Here is a 17,790-nt window from a genome sequence, read left to right as displayed (position 1 = left end):
TTTTCACTTCACTATTCTGTTTTCACTCAGTATCTAATCAACCACCCTTTTTGCCCAGCATGCCAATGTGTAATTTGGCTCTGATTGCCCCCTGCAGTGGCAGTTTGTTGTGGTTGTGATATTGTCTTGTTGCTTGCTAAATGTGCTGTTGGTATAGTTCAGGTAGAAGAGATCATGTTAGGTTATGTCGCATTCTCAGAGGTGTTTTTTTTTTGCAGAAGGCCAGATCCTCAGATAAAATATTTGTGTACCATGTCTGCTCAGGACGAGTTTGTGATCTCTAGACGAGGTGAAGTCACCTTATAGTCACTCCCATTAGCGTCATTGTTCCTGAGGTATTTTCTAGCATTTAGCAGTCTTTGAGTTATTAGGGCATTGCACTAGGCTGTTTTATCAAAGGTGAACCTGGTTTTAGATAATTGTGCTGCATCCTTTCCAAACACCTAGCAAGAGAAACAGATCACAGAAAATAAGACAAATTCTACCACGAAGAAGTAGTAACCTCATTTGAGCCTTATCGTTCACTTTTGGGCACTGCTTAAGTTTCCGCTTGATTTTAGCCAATCCCTCAATCACATACTTACATTTTTGTAAGTCACATTTATAGCCATTAAAAGTTATAATTACTGATCAAAATAATTATTAGAAATGAGTGCTGCAGCATATACCCAAAAGCTGTTCTAAAAATACACTTCTCACCAGGCCAATTGAGGGGAAAAAAAACTGCATTGTAAAGAGTTTTACTTTGCAACAGAAATAGCTGTCTTTGAAATGGCCTTCAAGAAGTGTCGCATTTACACCTGACAGTCAGGCTTGCAATACTTTCATCTTGAGTTGTTTGGCTCTCTTAATCTTGACTGCTTTTACAATAATCTCTGCAGAAATATGCAATGATTAGTACAACGTGTATTTCCTGGGAATTATGACTCATTCCAGAATGAGCTGTATATGGGAGGGTTATTCGCTGCACCTAGATTTCAGCAATCAAGTGGACCCCAATTATCTTTATATGCCCTCTAAATAAATGTGGGAAAGAGACTGGTTCTGCTGCAGAGTGATTCACAGCAAGGACTTTTGGCTGAGCTGAATTACTCTCCTAAGTGTTTGTCCTGCTGTGTTGACCATGTAGGGATGAAAATTCAAAAATACAGCTAAACAATTTAACTCTCTATTTAACTCTTTAACTCACTCTATTTAACTCTTTGGAAACTTCAGGGAGGTAACTTCATAGAAGTTCACGTACAAATGCTCAAAGAGGGTTGTCATTTTATTCACCAGTATTAAAAGCAGTGCCATATCATTTTCTTCCATGACTTTCCCTGAGTGACTGCCCAGACTCATGTCACTTATTTCTTAGGGGTTCTCTCGCTCTTTCTCTCTTTGACTCATCCTGCCAGTTGAAGCAACTGATAACAGCCCTTCAAGCTAAACTGTGCCGGGCAGAATGTAATGGAGAGTAGGAGATTGCCACACTAGCTTGAGGAAGGTAATATGAGGAACAGAGTAAGATAGCTCACACAGAGTACAGTACTGATTTGGTCAAACCCGTAGCAGAGCAGGGGATTAAACATGAGGCTTTGGAGTTCCAGACTAATCCTGGACCCCTTCAAGCCACTTCTTCCTCTCCTGTGGTTCAGAATGGGTTTTGTTGTGCCAGCAGGGTGTGTGTATTACTGCAGTGAGGATGCTCTTGTGTAGGTATCTGTGCTGCAAACTGCTCTCAGTCAATAAAGAGTTTCTGGCAACACAGGCCTTTGAATAAGCAGATCTCCAGTCCTGCGTGCTCCTAGGTAATACCCATCTCCATAGCTGAATAGGAATGTGGTTCCAGTCTCCTTCCATACAATTCAATGGACAGCAGTAATGCCTAAATGGAGAAAAATTTAACTCCTGATGCAAAACAGGAGAAATGAGTTCCTCCTGCATTTAGGAGACTCCCTTAAAGTAATTCACAGTCGCATCAGTACACTTGCTCAGCAACTCATTTCTCCTGCAGGTGGGATACCTCACCAGGCATTGCTCACTTTTGGAGCTTCCCCATTGCCTTCTCAGCATAGTTCTGAATGTAGAACATGGGCCCGACTCATGAGGGCAATAAAGAACCAATCCAAAACAAATATTACAGATATCTTATTTACTCTGTTAAGAACACACATTTTTTCCTGAAATTTGCCAGGGATACAGCCATTTCTTGAGCCTACTACAAAGAGCCAGTAATCTACATGTTTGCAGGGAATGGTAAACCAGCACAGAGCGGCAAACATTGTACTGAGCCACACATGACCCAACTGGCTGGGCATGGGCCACCTCTGAATGAAAAGTCCCGGAGCTCTGCTTAGCAGCAGTGTGCTCTCAGCAAGATTGCGTAAGTCTGAGCACGGCTCTGAGTGGAGCTGGTGCTGTGCAGTCACTTAGACATAGAGGGAGCGCAGGTCTGTCGGCAAAGCATTGTGCACATGCAGTTGGAATCTATCAGTACATTCTTCTAAATTCAGATTTTGCATAGATAGAAGACTAGTTTTATTTAAGTGTATTTCACCAGATACATCCATTGCAGACATAATTTTGATTTTAAATGTGAATTAACATTGCTTTTCACAGCCTTTAGAGAAACAGAATCACCAGCAATGACAGATCCTATACAGATTTCTCTGTGTTGCTTCTTTTCTGTTTGACACTTTTAATGATATTTGTAACAGCTGGGAGGTGTACAGCTGTTACTACCTTCATGTTACAGGAAACCTGATTATTTTTAGTTTCTTCTTTACACCCAGACTAAGGCCAGTCCTTTTCTTGTCACTTCTTAGACTGTAGATGATTCTCCAACCAGTTTCGGCAGAGAGTTCAGCAGGGCATCGTGAGTCACACTTCCCTTTTCATGGTATTTTTGGAACTATCAGAAATCTTTTAAATGCATTCTGACAACGTGAAGAAGAAAAAGCTGCAGTTCCCTCACTTTGATTTAACTGAATCTTGAAAGACAAGAATGGGGGGAATGTGAAGGAGGACACACAGGAACAATGCTGCCTAGACTCATTTTTGTGTTCATTCTGGGTTGATGTTTCTGGTCTTTAGCTGCTTCAATTGCTTGCTGAGCATGGCTGTGAGATCTAATGCCTCCAACAAATAATTTCTGAACAGAACAGAGAAAAGTGCTTATTTTGGTTCATCATGTTGATGTGCATGATGGTAATGAAATTTCAGCGTAGATGTCAACAGCACTGATGTGGTTTTTTTTTGAGTGGTTGCAGTTTTAGCAAGTGAAGCAGTATAACTGCCCTTGAGGGGTCTGTGCCCTTTGACAACAAAACAGGAAAATATTGTGTTCTGCAAATCTGCTGCTCTGCTGTACTCTGAGAATGGGAAATATAATCTGGTTTAACAAGCACTACTGTTCTCATAATGTCAGCTGAAGAGGATTACATGAGAATCAATTTTATGTAATTAAACTCCTCTGGCATAAATAAAAATTGTTTTCTTAAAAGAAAAAAAAAAAGTTAGGAAAAGAAAAGGCTCCATGACTACAGCATTCCCCTCTCCCTTCTTGCAGGGCAGCTGTTAACTTCCTACGTTAAATGAAAAAGGTAATTGAAACAAAACTTGGGAAATATCACACTCTCACTGATGCACAGCAACATCTTCCTGTATCCAGTGTTTAAGAATTCCACCAGAAATGGAAAACATAACTTAATAGATGTCTTGTTTTGGGTTGCTCTTTGGCGATGGATAAAACAGAACAGCAGAGCTTGACACAGTACTGCAGTACTGCGGTTCCCACACCTTTCCCTCATGTGCATGTTGATAAGTCTTTCTCAAAGCCATGGTGATATTAGATGCATCCTCTGGACATAAAATGACCTTCTTGCAGGAACAAAGGAGAAATTGCTTCAGCTGCCCAAACTTAAATTTTCAAATGAAGAGGATAAATAAGAGGAAGTATAAATAGAAAAAGCCCGGCTTACAAAGAAAAGTGGTTTCTGTGGAGGGGGTGGGATTTTGTCTGTACCTCTGGCTTTGAATGCAGTAATATCCTTTAATGGTAAATGGAAATCAAGCATTGGCAGACCATGCAAGGCTGAAGAGTCAATTTAAAGTTTAATATTACCACGGTCTTTTTAATATAACCTGGGGGTACATAAAACCAAAAGTTGTCTCAGAGTGTTATTGCAAGGATACAGTACTAACAGGACAGCTCTTGCAGTACAGATGGGTTCCAAAGGAAAGGGAAGAAAAGATGAGATCCAGAAGATGTTTAATTGCTTTACATCAGGTCCATCCCTTTCAATGCTGCTTGCTTGTGTGTTTTCTGCTTCAAGATGTTTAACTACATGCAAAATTACAGCCCAGTTATGGATTTATTGCAGCAAAAGTTCCTTTTGTTTCTCCCAAAGAGATACACTGTCCTCTTGCATCTCTCTGTCTATTTGCACAGCTTATGTGGAAATAGGCACATGCATTGCATGTCATGTGTTGCACGGTAGTAATAAGGCTCTGTTACTGGATTGTGTAGAAGTCCCATTGCTTTTTCCCCTCCATGTAATTCAGCTTCACCACCGTCATTACAGCTGGGTCTACAGTCTATTTGGCCTCTAGTAAATACTGACGGAAAGAACTCATTTGGAAGTGGATTGCTTTCCTGCGCAGGTCCAGGGTCCTAATGACAGTTTGAGAGTAGTCTGCAAAATATCCAGGTGTAAAACTGGCAAAATTTGCCTCCTGTCCTTCATCAGTGCAGCGCAGATTCTGTTGATCCATGTTGTTCATTGTGCTTTCCGGACGGTGAGCCTCCTACTCACGGCCTTAGGTACTGGGTTGTGATATTGGGACAAAGACCATGAAACTGTGATGGCTCTTGCAATGAAGTCTGACATGTTCATGTCTGAATCTTAAGGTTGCAGAACTAGTCATCTGTAGTGGCTGGGAAACTCCTGCCTTTGTGCTACGGACAAAGGAAAGGCTCCAGTGATAGCAGACACCTGCCTGAGAGAGGAGGAAGCTGCTCTATTACTGGCACCTGGGTGAGGACAGGCCGCTCTCTCACCCTCAGAGAGTGATCATTACACACAAGAGAAGCTGAAAGAAGTGCTAGATGAAGTGCACTCATGCCTGCACTTCCATCATTCAGATCTTGATTACGCTTACAGTTTGGGAGGGCATCATTTGCCCATTTCTTCCAGCCCCTCTTCAGGCCTGGCAATCAACAAATAATGCCAAGTGGTGCCTGCTTCACTTTCTGCACCTGCATCCCTGCCAGCAGACAGCCTGTGTGAACCAAACTAGTACCCATGAAGTAGGTGATGTTTGGGGAGTGGGTGCAGTCTGTTACCTGCAGTAAATCTTACTGTGAGAGTTCAGAAGGGTCTTAGCTTGCCCCGCCAGTGTGATGTTTATTCATTCTAGTTTTCCATATTGGTGTAGCTGCCTCTTTCTCCTGTCAGTGGACTGCTCACTGTTTATTAAAGGTCTTGTCTGGGTAGAAAACGTCTGCTTTTACTCATGCCAAATGTCAAAATTAAGCGATTACCCTGATCTTGTTTGGAGTTGAGGTAAAAAGTGATTGTGTTTCAAACAACACACTTTCTCTGCTGTCTCAGTTTACCAAAGTATATGTTCAAGGGGAGTGAGATCGTATCAGGAGATTCAATTTGCTTAGTAGTCTTCTGTCGTATTGCACATTTTTGATTTAGTTTGTGAGCTCTGCTGTTACTTATCCAGTGTCCCTTTCCCCGATTTTCCCCCATGTCATGGAGCAAGTATAATTAATGTAAATTGTAAATCTCATGTTTATTGCTGTATTCACTGAGTTTAGCAATGCCTTTTCTCTTGGATAGAAAACAGTCCAACTTGGGGGGAATGTTCTTGCAAATTTCTGTAAGACTGCATAACTTTTTTATTTTTGATTAAAAGAGAGAAGAAATTTTAAAATAAACTTTACTGAAGTTTAATCCTAATAAAAAGAAGATTTGAAGTTTTGAAATGCTTCTTTATTTTTTACATTTTTTTTCCTGTAGAGTCCAAGAAAATTATTCTGGGTCAGGATGTATTTCGCATATTCCAGTGGTTCTGTAGCACTTTGCTCAACAGTGCGACCATCTCAGCCACGCTTTAGAGCACTGTCATTACTAAGCTAGATATGTTATCATCCTGAATGCCTTTTCTGCATCATTTTTGCCATATTATTTCATCATACACCCCTGGTTTTGTCCTATCCATAATGTTTATGTGGGTCATTTTTCTTTTTAAAGGCAAGTGCTAGAGTTTGACTGTCATATCCTTTATAAATATATACATATATATATTTTTTTTCTGTACTGCATAGCTCCAGTCCTGCATCTGATGTAGTCATGTGATCAAGTGGGGGATGTTACAATGAAAAAGTGCTTAATGGTATCAATTGTGGGATCAGACTATAAATTTTTAATTCTCAAATACAGATGTGTTTTACTAAAAAAAAAAATAATCCTGTCCTGCTTTTCAAACATCCATGTGTTTGAGTTTGGAGGAATGGAAAGCTGGAATATTTTGGCTGAATTGCTGTTAAGATGGTTACAGATGCAAGATCTATTCTGTGTTTCCTTTCATCAAGAAATTGTATGTCTGTCTTTTCTAGGTTTGAACGTATTCATACAAAGAAAGGGAACTACAGTAAGTCACTAGTTTCAAACCAAGAAGAGGTAGATGATTTAGCTACCTTGGAGGTACTGGATGAGGTAAGAATGTCCTTTCTCATGTTTTCCTGAAGAAGTGTAATCAGGTACTAAAATACAGTGATGAGCTTAATGTTCAAGTTCATATATATTAACACATTTCAATTGTGTAAGTGTACAATAGCATTTTGCCAGTATATGACAAACATTTTAAATGAGATTTTTTGTGTCCAGAGTGGTTCCAACTCCATGCTAAAACCTCCACTGCAGTCAAAGCCTCGGACTGAGCAGTGTAGTAGCACCATTTGATTTACTGGATCTGTATCACTGGATTTTATTCCAGCTAAATATGTAGTCTGCCATGATATGTTAACCTGAAATTGATCCAGGTCCAAGAACAAGCATGTTCTCATCTGTTGCTTGGACATCTAGAATTGTCCTAGACTACCTTACTGTGGCTGGGTTCTCTCTGACTTATTTTGGTATGGAGATGCATTGATATCAATTTACGTCAGCTGAGGCTCTGACCTGTCAATGCTTTCTGTTGAACTTTTGACTCAGTGGTTGATAGGAATCTCACTGGTTTGTCAAAGGTCAGAAGTGACTCCACGATATGCAGGGAAGCATGTGTAAGGAAGGAGGGAAATCTGTTGTGTTTATAGCATAAGTTTCAAAACCCCAAACAAGAATCAGGCACAGCACATTATCTGCAGGTCATAGAGGCCATCAGTAGGTGTAAACAAGCTGTCATTTTTCCTTTACCAGGCTGTTCATAGGCTGGTGCATACTATAATTCACATCCTCTTATCTATAAGATTTCTCTGGTACATTGTATCTTTGTCAGTCCAGAATACTAAATGTGGCTCTTGAGCTGGTAAGTTACCTGAAGTGAACAGCCCATGGAACTTCTTCCGTCATCCAAGAGCTTAGTAATAGTAGCTTAATGTTTAGTTAATATAATTGAGCTAATCCAGACTTCATCTGCTTCACAAAGCTCAGTTTTAAGCATTTTTGTATTAGGTATAGTCATATGCTATCAATACTGCTTTTTGTCTTTGGCAATGAAGTGTATAAAAAGTCTAAGCAAAAGAGAAAACAAAACAAAACAAAAACAAAAAACAACAGACAAGCTGGAAGTGTATCCCATCTCCTCAGAGGTGAAACATTCTCAAGAAAGTCCTCTGCACAAGCTGATCCAGTTTATAACCTCTTTCATATATTAATGGCAGCTTCATAGAACTCCTCAAACTTCCCTTCCAGTTAAACAACCCCATCAAAAGGGCATAACAGGAGGCCTTCTAGAATTTTGGCTATAGTTGCAAGAAATAACTTTAAAAATGACAGAAATTGCACTGAAAAAAAAAAATAATAATCTGTTAATCTGTTAAATCTGGCCATGGCCAAAAGCAAGGTACCAAAGACAAAAAGGGAAGAGTTTTTCAAGTCAGTGGAAAACCAGGGTTTTGTTCTTATATTTTCCTGTGAAGGGAATGCAGCCTCTTCAGCTGCTAAGACTTCAGGTTTGAAGTGCATTAAGCATAACACAATACACAACACTGTGAATAGATGGAGGGAAAGCAATTCTTTTTGTAGTCCCCTGCTGCTTTTGGTTCTCTTCCAGAGGGAATAGGGTCTTAATATTTTCATATATAACTCAGTATAATCTCAAGGCTGGTTTGAATTTCTTCAGCCAGATGTATGTTCTGTTTTGATTGGAAATCTAACCAGGCACTTTACATGCCCAGCTATGTATGTAGAAGCTGTTTAGGGTAAGTTTGTCAAGGAAATAGTTATGCCAGTAGGAGGGCTTTGTTTTTTTCTTGGATCAGAGAGAATTGTCTTTGCAGGAGCAAAGAACAATCACAGTAGAGACTGGTTGATAATATAGGAAGATACCTGTTTGCTTTTGTTAACAGCATCCAAACAGTTGAATAACTGTGTCCTATCCTAACTGAGAGTAACGTTAGAGCAGCTGTAATGGCAGTTATGAATTCAAGCATATGGCTTTTGCTTGATGAGTTACATGAAGCTGTAGTGTTAGAAATTAACATGGGATTGTCGCATGAAAACCTTTGATTAATTAAATTAAAGCACTACTTATTAACTAATTTTTCTACAGCCATTTGGGGATCTGTAAATGTGTATTGTTCAAAGGGAGACTGGACACAAATTATGAATACCAGGGTGTTTGAAAGTATTACTCACTTCTGATCAAGATCATTTGTATTCCTTACCATTAATGCCTTCCCTCTCTTTTCTACTCACTCATTGTAACTATATAAATGTTTTGTACATTTTCCTAATATTCCTAATATTCTTTTTTTTTTTTTTCCTGTGAGTCAATGTTCCTATTCTTTCTCCATCAGAATACAGTAACAGAGCAGTTGCAGAAGGGTTATGCCAAGGATCAAATCTACACATATGTTGGGGACATTCTCATCGCTGTCAATCCATTTCGGAACGTAGACATTTATTCTTCACAGGTGTGAAAATCTAGGTTTGGTTCTTTTTCACTAGCACTGATTTCCATTAAAGTATAAATGTTCATGTTAAATATAAAGTAAGACCATTCTTGAGATTTGCTTCAGTTTGCTCTGAAAAACAGAATTAGAATACAGTAGTTCCTTCGACTGCATGTTGACACACATCCCTATCATGTTGAATTTCAGCACTGAAATGAGAAACTCAAAAAAAATTTATCTCAGGTATCTTTATGTCTATAGTGTAGATCATGTCTACATCATATCTTAGGTGCAGATAGCTACATCCGAGCAAGTCACACATTTTAATCACTGAATGTAAATGAGATTTTTAGGTCATTGTTCTTTTAATGACTTTCAACATTAGTTCTAGAATGAAATAAATTCAACTCAAATTCATGAGATTTGTTGACTAGACCACCACTGAGTGTAAAAACTGCCATGGACAGTTAGTTTAGAAGTAGTATTTGTACAGATACATGCATTAATATGGCTGAATCTTACCCCTTTTGTAGAAGAGAGCATTCCTCCTCCTCCAGTTCCTGTGGAGAACTTCTGTACCTAGGTAAATGGTTGGAGGTAGGAGCTGCGAACATTTCCTCTCAGGACAGCTAGGGAAGCCATAGCTATTTAATTGATCATACAGTTCATAAAGCAACACAGTAAAATTTTAACTTTTGTGAATTTGCCCCCCTGCTCAACACAGTAAAATTTTAACTTTTGTGAATTTTCCCCCCTGCTATACAAAGGGAACAGACATGAAATCTGGGTAACACAATAATTTGTAGTTATTAAGTATCAGTTACTGCAGGTACGGGAACAATCTTCTCTTACGTTTAGCCATCAATATTATGCAGAAGAACAAAGAGGATGTAAAGTATAATTTCATTCTAAATGAAATAAATAAATAGGTGCTTTATATTTGGCAACACTAAATTTGTTCTAATAATTTGAGTTTCACAGCATAGGGCTGACATCATGCAAAATTGTACTTCATCTTTTTTAGTAGTTCTTATCGTTCTAAATACAGATTCATGGTATAGTGAGTGCAGTAACAACTCACTCAGGAAGCTTCACTGCTGGTAACCTCAGCATGGTGTCTACTAATTTGAGAATAGAACTAAACTCCGGTAAGTGCAAAAAGAGATGTTAATGGGACACAGTTAATGTTTTCATTTTTCTTACACTTAGCATTCCAAACTGTATATTGGAGCTAAACGGACTGCCAACCCTCCTCATATTTTTGCTGTTGCTGATATAGGTTATCAGTCCATGGTGACATACAACTCCGATCAGGTAAAGATGAGATGACTTACTTACATCTTTTGCTAGGCTGAGAGATACGTAATGCACTAAGACTCATGCTCTTGTTCTCTGCAGTGTATTGTAATTTCTGGAGAAAGTGGAGCCGGCAAGACACAAAGTGCCCATCTTCTAGTTCAGCAGCTCACTGTCCTGGGAAAGGTATGTTTCAAAGGGGATGCCTTGAAGGCTTTGATATCTTAGGCCTAATTGAATGACTGAACCTGGGGGCAATGCGCTGGTAGGGGGCCAAGACTGTAATCCGTTTTCCAAAAAGCTCCTGTAAGGCCAGATTGGAACCTGGTGCTGATCCATCTAGCCCTTTCTCTCTCCTGAAGTAGGTCACACAGAAACATTTCAGGGATTCTGCAAGGAAGCATTCCCTGCAGTGAGGGCCTGTCCTTGTTTAACTGTCTATCTTCAAATCACCCAAACTGCGTTACATAAAATGATCTAGCCTTTCACTTTCAACCACAACCAGTTTGCTGTCAGCGGGACAGTCATTCAGGGAAGTGACCACACTAATTGGACAAATAGAATGTCATTTTTGCATTTCCCAAGTGCAAAAGCAAGCAAAACAAAATGACCTATTGGTGTGATGCAATGCAGCAGTAGGCAGATGGCAGCAGCAGTAGACATTGATCCTAAAAGCAGACTAGCCATCTCAGAATGATGGACCACAGAAATAGATTAGCTCTATTGTCATTATGATCATACGTATATATATGATATATATATATATATATGATTCATATGATTGTGTTATCACTTCCAGCCAGACATTAGTTCAGCAGAATGCTGTATTGTGACAGGTTTCACGTTATATACCTGCCTTTTTTTTCCATACAATTTACATAGGAATGGCTGTGCTGACGATATGTCTACTTATTCACAAGTACAGTGGACAGCCAAGTATGTGTCAGCTTGTGAAAGTCTAGTGTGTCAAACGCTAGCTGTATATGTGGGATGGCACAGTCAATTTGAGAAGAAAGACTTCATCTACTGATTCCGTTGCATTTTGATGCTTTTTTGAGTTAGCAGGACTATGTTTCTTAGAGATCCAGGCAAGGCAGGGTACCTATGCACCTGATGAGGAAAATTAATTGGTCAGTGTGATTGATGAAAACTCAAAGACTGTTTTTGTCCATACTAGGTGAAATCTTGTTCACTCTGAAATCATTCACATTCCTACTCCTATGAACCCCCTCAGTGGAGGTATGGCTACATGTTTAAATGGAGGTTTGTGCTCAGGTGGTCACGTGCGAGCTAGCTTTAATGTCGTTCATACAGTTGCAGTTGGAGTGAAAATGAGGAGGACATGGTTCAACACTTACATAGGTATAATCTGTAGTTGCTAGCCTGTGCCACAACACCTTCACTACTTTTTTCATGTACGCTAATGAGTCAAGGTAACACAGGTGCGAGATGTGCCTAACCTTGTTACAGATACAGTTTGAGCTGTTCATTCACTGTAACAAAGCTGCAAGAAGATCTGATAGGTGGCTAAATAAATGACATACAGCACCCCTATTTGTTCATTCTTGTGCAGAAGTTTATGCCCAGGCTTGAAGTATTGAAGTAGCCTCCTTGAGATCATGTGCATGAATCTAGGCCTATGAGTAAGCATTGTTTTATATTCCGTTCGCTCAATGACACAGGAAAAAAAGGAAGAACTGCCTTCAGTCTTTCCTTTCTCAGGCCCATATGCAACAAACAGTCTGAAGTACACAAAAGTCACATTTCATGGTGCCAACTAGATGAGGAAAGAAGCATTTAAGAAGGAATGTATTTGAATGATTTTTTTTCATTTTAAGCAATATCTTTTCATATCTAGGCTAATAACAGGACTCTACAGGAGAAGATCCTCCAGGTGAATAACCTTGTAGAAGCATTTGGAAATGCAGGCACTATCATCAACGATAACTCCAGCAGATTTGGAAAATACTTGGAAATGAAATTCACTTGTGGTGGCACTGTAGTAGGAGCTCAGATTTCAGAGTACCTCCTTGAAAAATCCAGGGTTGTCCACCAGGCAGTGTAAGTATAAAAAGTGTATTTGACCTAATTGGGGTTTACAGAGAAGGCCTACAATACAGGAAATTGTTTCAGGACAAAACACAAAGAAGAATAAGGTACTGTGAGGTTTTCATTGTTGTTGTTTTGTGTATTTGTTTATATATATATATATATGTCTCTTTTATATATTTTTATATATATAAATGATATATGAATAACTTACAGATCTCTAAGTTAATTGAAAACTACTCCCAGTATTTTTTTCATTATTTCTTGGGTTATTTAAACAAATCCCGTAGATTCGTATGTCATATATAAACAGAATGTTAGAATATCTAAAGAATTAAAAGCTTTCTAGTGGTTCTGTTATACATTTCTTTGTGGAAGTTTGAAGTAAATGTTTAGTATTGTACTAAGTACATGACTTCGATTTAATTCCTCTAAGTTTCTTCTTGTCTTGTAGATATTTTTTTGCAAACTGTTCGTTTTCTGTTTTGGAGCATCTAGTAGGATCTGGTTTATACAGGGTCATACACCAAATACAGTAGAGATCCAACTCTGTTGTGTGTGTGTATCTCATAATATAAAATAACAGAAAAATTAAATGGTCTCTGCATTCAATTAAAATCATTGGAATTTATTTTCTGTCCTAATATGTAGCACATTCAGGTAAAAAATATTTTGCCAACTCTATTTCTGTCATCATAACAATAGAAAAGACAGAGATTGAGACAAGGAATCTTGTCACTGTTGTAAATTTTTCTCCTTACTGATCTTTTTTCATTTTTACATTTTTTGTAGTTCTGCATGACCTTGTTGTCTGTTGTATATTGTGATGTGAAGGACTTCTAAGTCCCACTGGCAATGTTTTAATAAATAATTTAAAGTTAGATGCAATTTTATGAAATGCTGTTTTCTTTCCCCAGTTGAACATAAAACTACTTTTTAACTACTAAGAAACTACTTTTTCAGAATAAAATTTGCTTTTCCCTAAAATACCTTTTTTTTTCAAACTGTTATTTATTTATTTATTTATTTTTTGTCACTGCCCATTGGTATTTATATTTAGCCACATGCTGAGACAGGAAGTCAGCAAACCATTTAGGTGCCTCAAATGCACTTTAGGTATGTGTGTAGTTATCTGAATTCACAGGAAAATGCCACTGAACATAGCATGAGAACCACTGTAGGAGGTTAATGCTTGAAGCACGAACTTCCAAGGGTGCCTGAAGTTGTTTGTGCTGAGCAGTGCTCTCCTCTTTGCTGAGCTGTGTGGGTGGCTAGTCCATACGGCCATGCCAGTGCAGAGAACTGGAATTCTGGTACCCGCATTGCACGGGCAGTCTGTTCTGCTTTTCTGGGAGAGCATAACTAAGAAACATTGAGGGAGATCTCGGAACAATTTTTTGCAGAAAAGCAGTGTTTAATTACCAAGGAAATGGAAGACCCAAACTCCAGACCCATTTCAAATCCAGAGATTTCGAACCTGTGTCTCCCACAAGAGAATACACAAACCATCAGGACACGCTGAGCTTTCACAGAATGTTCCAAGTGCGGCTCTGCAACCCAACGGTCAAGGCACGGGGAAGATAAGAAGATCTGCTCATGCTCCTTGAATTGATTTTTTTATTTTCCTACTGGTGACAGTCCACAGTAAAATACACAAACTAAGTTGGCACCAAACTCTGATTTAGGCACCTCTATGCAGGGAGCAGCACACTGGGCTCTGAATCCATGTCACAGAACCATGTAGTGATGCTCCTGAGACACAAGCCTCAGCTCTTGCAGAAGCCAGCAGTTTGAATACAATTCCTTTCCGCTCTTTCATAGTGAGTGATTTGGCCATCTCAGAGTTCAGTGGTGGCTGTGAATTTCCACGTAAGCATCCATTTCCTGCTCAGAAGATGCACAGGAATCTTGTCTGTGCAAATAAGCCTTCTGTCCCGGGTTTGGGCACCTAACTTATAGGCAGTGTTCCAAGTCATAAGGCTCTTTGCTGAATGTCTGCCTATGGGTTTTCTTGGTTCATGGCTAAAGGACTCAGCAAATATATTTGATTAAGTTAATCAGGAGTGTACAGCTCTCCCTTGGTCAGAAAAAAAATATTTGAATATTTGTTAATGAAAGTTAAGCAGCCCATGTGATGCGGGTGGCTGAGCAACATGAATTTGGGTAATAAAAACTCTTTTAAAGTCTTCTGTCAATTTGTGTGAACCTTGCCTGTTACTAAAATAACATTTAACACTAGCATAATATATCATCAATAAATGTAACATAGTTAAATTACTAAACAAGTTTGTTCCTTCTATTGTTTCAGAGGAGAGAAAAATTTCCATATTTTTTATTATATTTATGCTGGTCTGGCAGAAAAGAAAAAACTGGCACATTACAAATTGCCAGAATATAGACCTCCCAGGTAATACAGTTTATTTTTACATAAATTGATTACTAAGAAGTGTGGTGGTGTTGAATTATTGTCCTCATTTAAATTCTAACTCTGTATATGTCAACTCTTCCAGATATCTGCAAAATGATCATTTCAGAATAGTGCAAGATTTTATGAACAATAGCTTTTATAAGTCTCAGTTCGAATTAATTGAACAGTGCTTCAAAGTCATAGGTTTTACACTGGAGGTGAGTGCTGATAACCCTTTTAAAATGAATTTTAACGACTTCTTTAAGAAGGAAAAGCTTACAAAAATAATTCAAATAATCATCCTTGTTATTTTCTTACTTTAGCAGTAGTGTGTTTACATTTAATGATAATACATGGTCAAATTACTGTTATATTGCTACATTTAAATTTTTAAGGTTTCAAGGCACTGATAAACTAATAAAATGGTGTTAGTCAACAAGACTTTGAAATCAGCTGAGTAATTGGGAAAAAAATCTTTTGCAAACTAAATGCATACAAAATGTTGTAACTGTTTATTAGCCTATCATTTTAGGGCTGTGAATATGAGTCTCATCCCTGCTTTAAGATGATGTCCGTGGTGAGAGTTCTAAAAATTCACTGAGTTTATCTGATTTTTGATGAATTCAATAAATTTTCACTGCTCCAGGGGCAAAGTTGAGTGAAGTTTTTACATCCCTTTAGAGTGAATCTGATCACTGAACATTAACTGAAACCATTCTTTATCATCTCATATCATTGCTCTGCTGGCTACTAAACCCCTCTTATCAGGTTGTTTCTCATGTAATTGTAGTAAAAAACAGGCCTTTTTGTTTATAAAATAGGATGCAAGGGAAGGAAACCCCATTCTGCACCCTAGTTGTCTCCTCTTAGAAAAAACAGTGCATCATGGCTGTAGTTTACCACTGACTTTATTAATCACAAATAGGAGTATGATCTATACAATATCTGTGAAATATAGAACTAGTGCTGCAGAATGGATATATGTTTTAGTTTCTTTAAAAAAACATATGTTTTAAGGAGCTTTCCACAGAAGACTATTCATTTGAAAATTTCTATTTTCCTCAATGTGAGTATTTGAATAGCTAGCAGAACATATTTATTCATCTATTCTGTTCATCTATACTCCTTTTGCATTAACAAATGCAGTAACAGCAGAGTTCACAGTCTTTCTCCGCTATGTGTTTATTCACAACTGCACTTAGTAATATCACACATCCTTTCACACCTGTACTTCCAGTGTTCCAGAAGCAGCCTGGGAGGATATGCACCGTTCAGCACTGATAGCAGTTTTATCGCAACGCCAAAGACCTTGATAAGCCCTAATTAATGCCATGTAAAGCAGGAAGTTTGTTCTTGTTACAACTTCTTTTGTTCACTTTGATAGACTGAAACAATAGTGCTGATCATCCAGAAGAAGAGATCTTCTTTACATATTGAAGTTTCAGTTGCAGCTATGTCACTGGCTGCATTGTTCAGGTCTAGCATGCATCTTCACTTCATTAACTCAGTGAGCCACCATGAGCTTAGTCTGTAAAGAACCATCTACATGTAGATTCCCTACAATTTCCAATGTAGGTTGAGTAGAATAAGCAATCTGTGGTTACATTTGAGCCCTATCTACGACAGCCTGTCTCACATTCTCTGCAGGGTGAATTAGCCTGTCTGAGGCTATGTCTGCAAGAGTGAAGGAATACAGAAGTCTTTCTCTGTTGAGGTTTTGATATGGGACACAAGGAAACTGCAGGGAACCAGCTCTGGTGCCCGTGTAGATCACTCAAGAACTGCCAAGGGAGCATTACGTTGCCTGTTTCTGCATCAGGTAGCAGAGAATGATGCCAGCAGGGGAGGGATGATTGACTTGTTTCCAAATGGTGGCAAAGGTCTGATGAGTACTTGGACTGGGTTTGCATAAAGCTTCCTAACACTTCCAAGTAAACTCAGGGTGTCCACACCACCCTCTTTGTGGAGCGATGGCTATTGCCAGAAATCAGTGTGTGTGTGCAGGGACAATTTCATTTCATTGAGGAAAAAGATACTGTAAGACAGTGAGTTCCTTTTCTAAGTTCACTTCTTAGTAATGCAGCGTTAAGCTTTGACATTCATCCCAGTGCAGAGAAAGATCAATATATATGCATGTTCTGTGTTTCATTAGCAGAAAACATTGTATAGAATATCTTCTTCACTCCAACTAAAACCGAGACCTAAACAACACTTTATTTCTTTTAAATTTGTTTTTAACTGACTGACAGACTTTCATGGTAACTACTGTCATTACTTCCAGTCTTAAAACCAGACTGTTTTGTTTCAGGCTGCATGGCAAAATTAATAGAAAAGACTGGCTGAGATGAACAGTAATTTTGCTATATAAGATAGATCAAGCCAGACTTAAAACACACTGGAAAAGGGCACAGAAATGTCAGCAGCAATACATATTGTACGGTATAACGGCAGAAGTTAAGCTATCCATTTCTTTGCATTTTATGTGTCCCTAAGCTTAAAATGAAAACAGTTGCTTAAAAACTGCATAAACTGTGAGGCAATTATCCTGAGCATATTTTTTTAGAGTGAGATGGTCTAGTTTGTCTTGCTGTCACTGGAATAATTAATTTATTAACTGCTAGATTAACTTCTGAAAGTGCTGAAAACAAGATCAAGTCTTTAAGAGCAATTAGCAATTTTATCTGAGTAAATGATGCCTGATGTGGTACCAGCAAACTTTTGAATATTAAGAAAAATGCTGTGGAATTATGAAGAGCCCATCATTGTAACACACTAATCAAATTTACAAAAGTGCTTCTTGTAAAACTACTATAAAACTTATAAAATTGCTATTTATAAAATACACTATTACTGTGTGCCTCAGAATATATAGTATCACAGATTTCTAGATTAAAACCTAGTGTACTTTACAGGAACACCTCAGCATTTC

At 38.4% G+C, this 17,790-nt stretch overlaps 1 protein-coding gene across 15 annotated transcripts in view; it reads left to right on the top strand.

The window, feature by feature from the left end:
- Window positions 1-17,790, top strand: part of MYO3A (myosin IIIA) — a gene marked incomplete at its 3' end in the record, with an annotated part of 121,803 nt that overhangs the window by 53,585 nt on the left and 50,428 nt on the right. For 14 of the 15 annotated variants that reach the window (XR_013947745.1, XM_080583258.1, XM_080583260.1 and 11 more), the window contains 7 exons: window positions 6,611-6,710; window positions 9,014-9,130; window positions 10,319-10,423; window positions 10,508-10,591; window positions 12,264-12,466; window positions 14,763-14,861; window positions 14,965-15,079. Coding sequence is in view for 14 of the 15 variants with exons in the window: in XM_080583258.1 (XP_080439384.1) it covers window positions 6,611-6,710; window positions 9,014-9,130; window positions 10,319-10,423; window positions 10,508-10,591; window positions 12,264-12,466; window positions 14,763-14,861; window positions 14,965-15,079 (823 nt within the window). Of the gene's footprint in view, window positions 1-23; window positions 5,291-6,610; window positions 6,711-9,013; window positions 9,131-10,318; window positions 10,424-10,507; window positions 10,592-12,263; window positions 12,467-14,762; window positions 14,862-14,964; window positions 15,080-17,790 lie in introns of those variants that run through there. The other variant, XM_080583251.1, reaches the window with a different exon arrangement.

Source organism: Anser brachyrhynchus (genome assembly GCF_964034855.1).
Source record: "Anser brachyrhynchus genome assembly, chromosome: 2".
In the NCBI taxonomy this organism is placed as follows: Eukaryota; Metazoa; Chordata; class Aves; order Anseriformes; family Anatidae; genus Anser; species Anser brachyrhynchus.
This window is presented reverse-complemented; position numbering and strand designations above follow the sequence as displayed.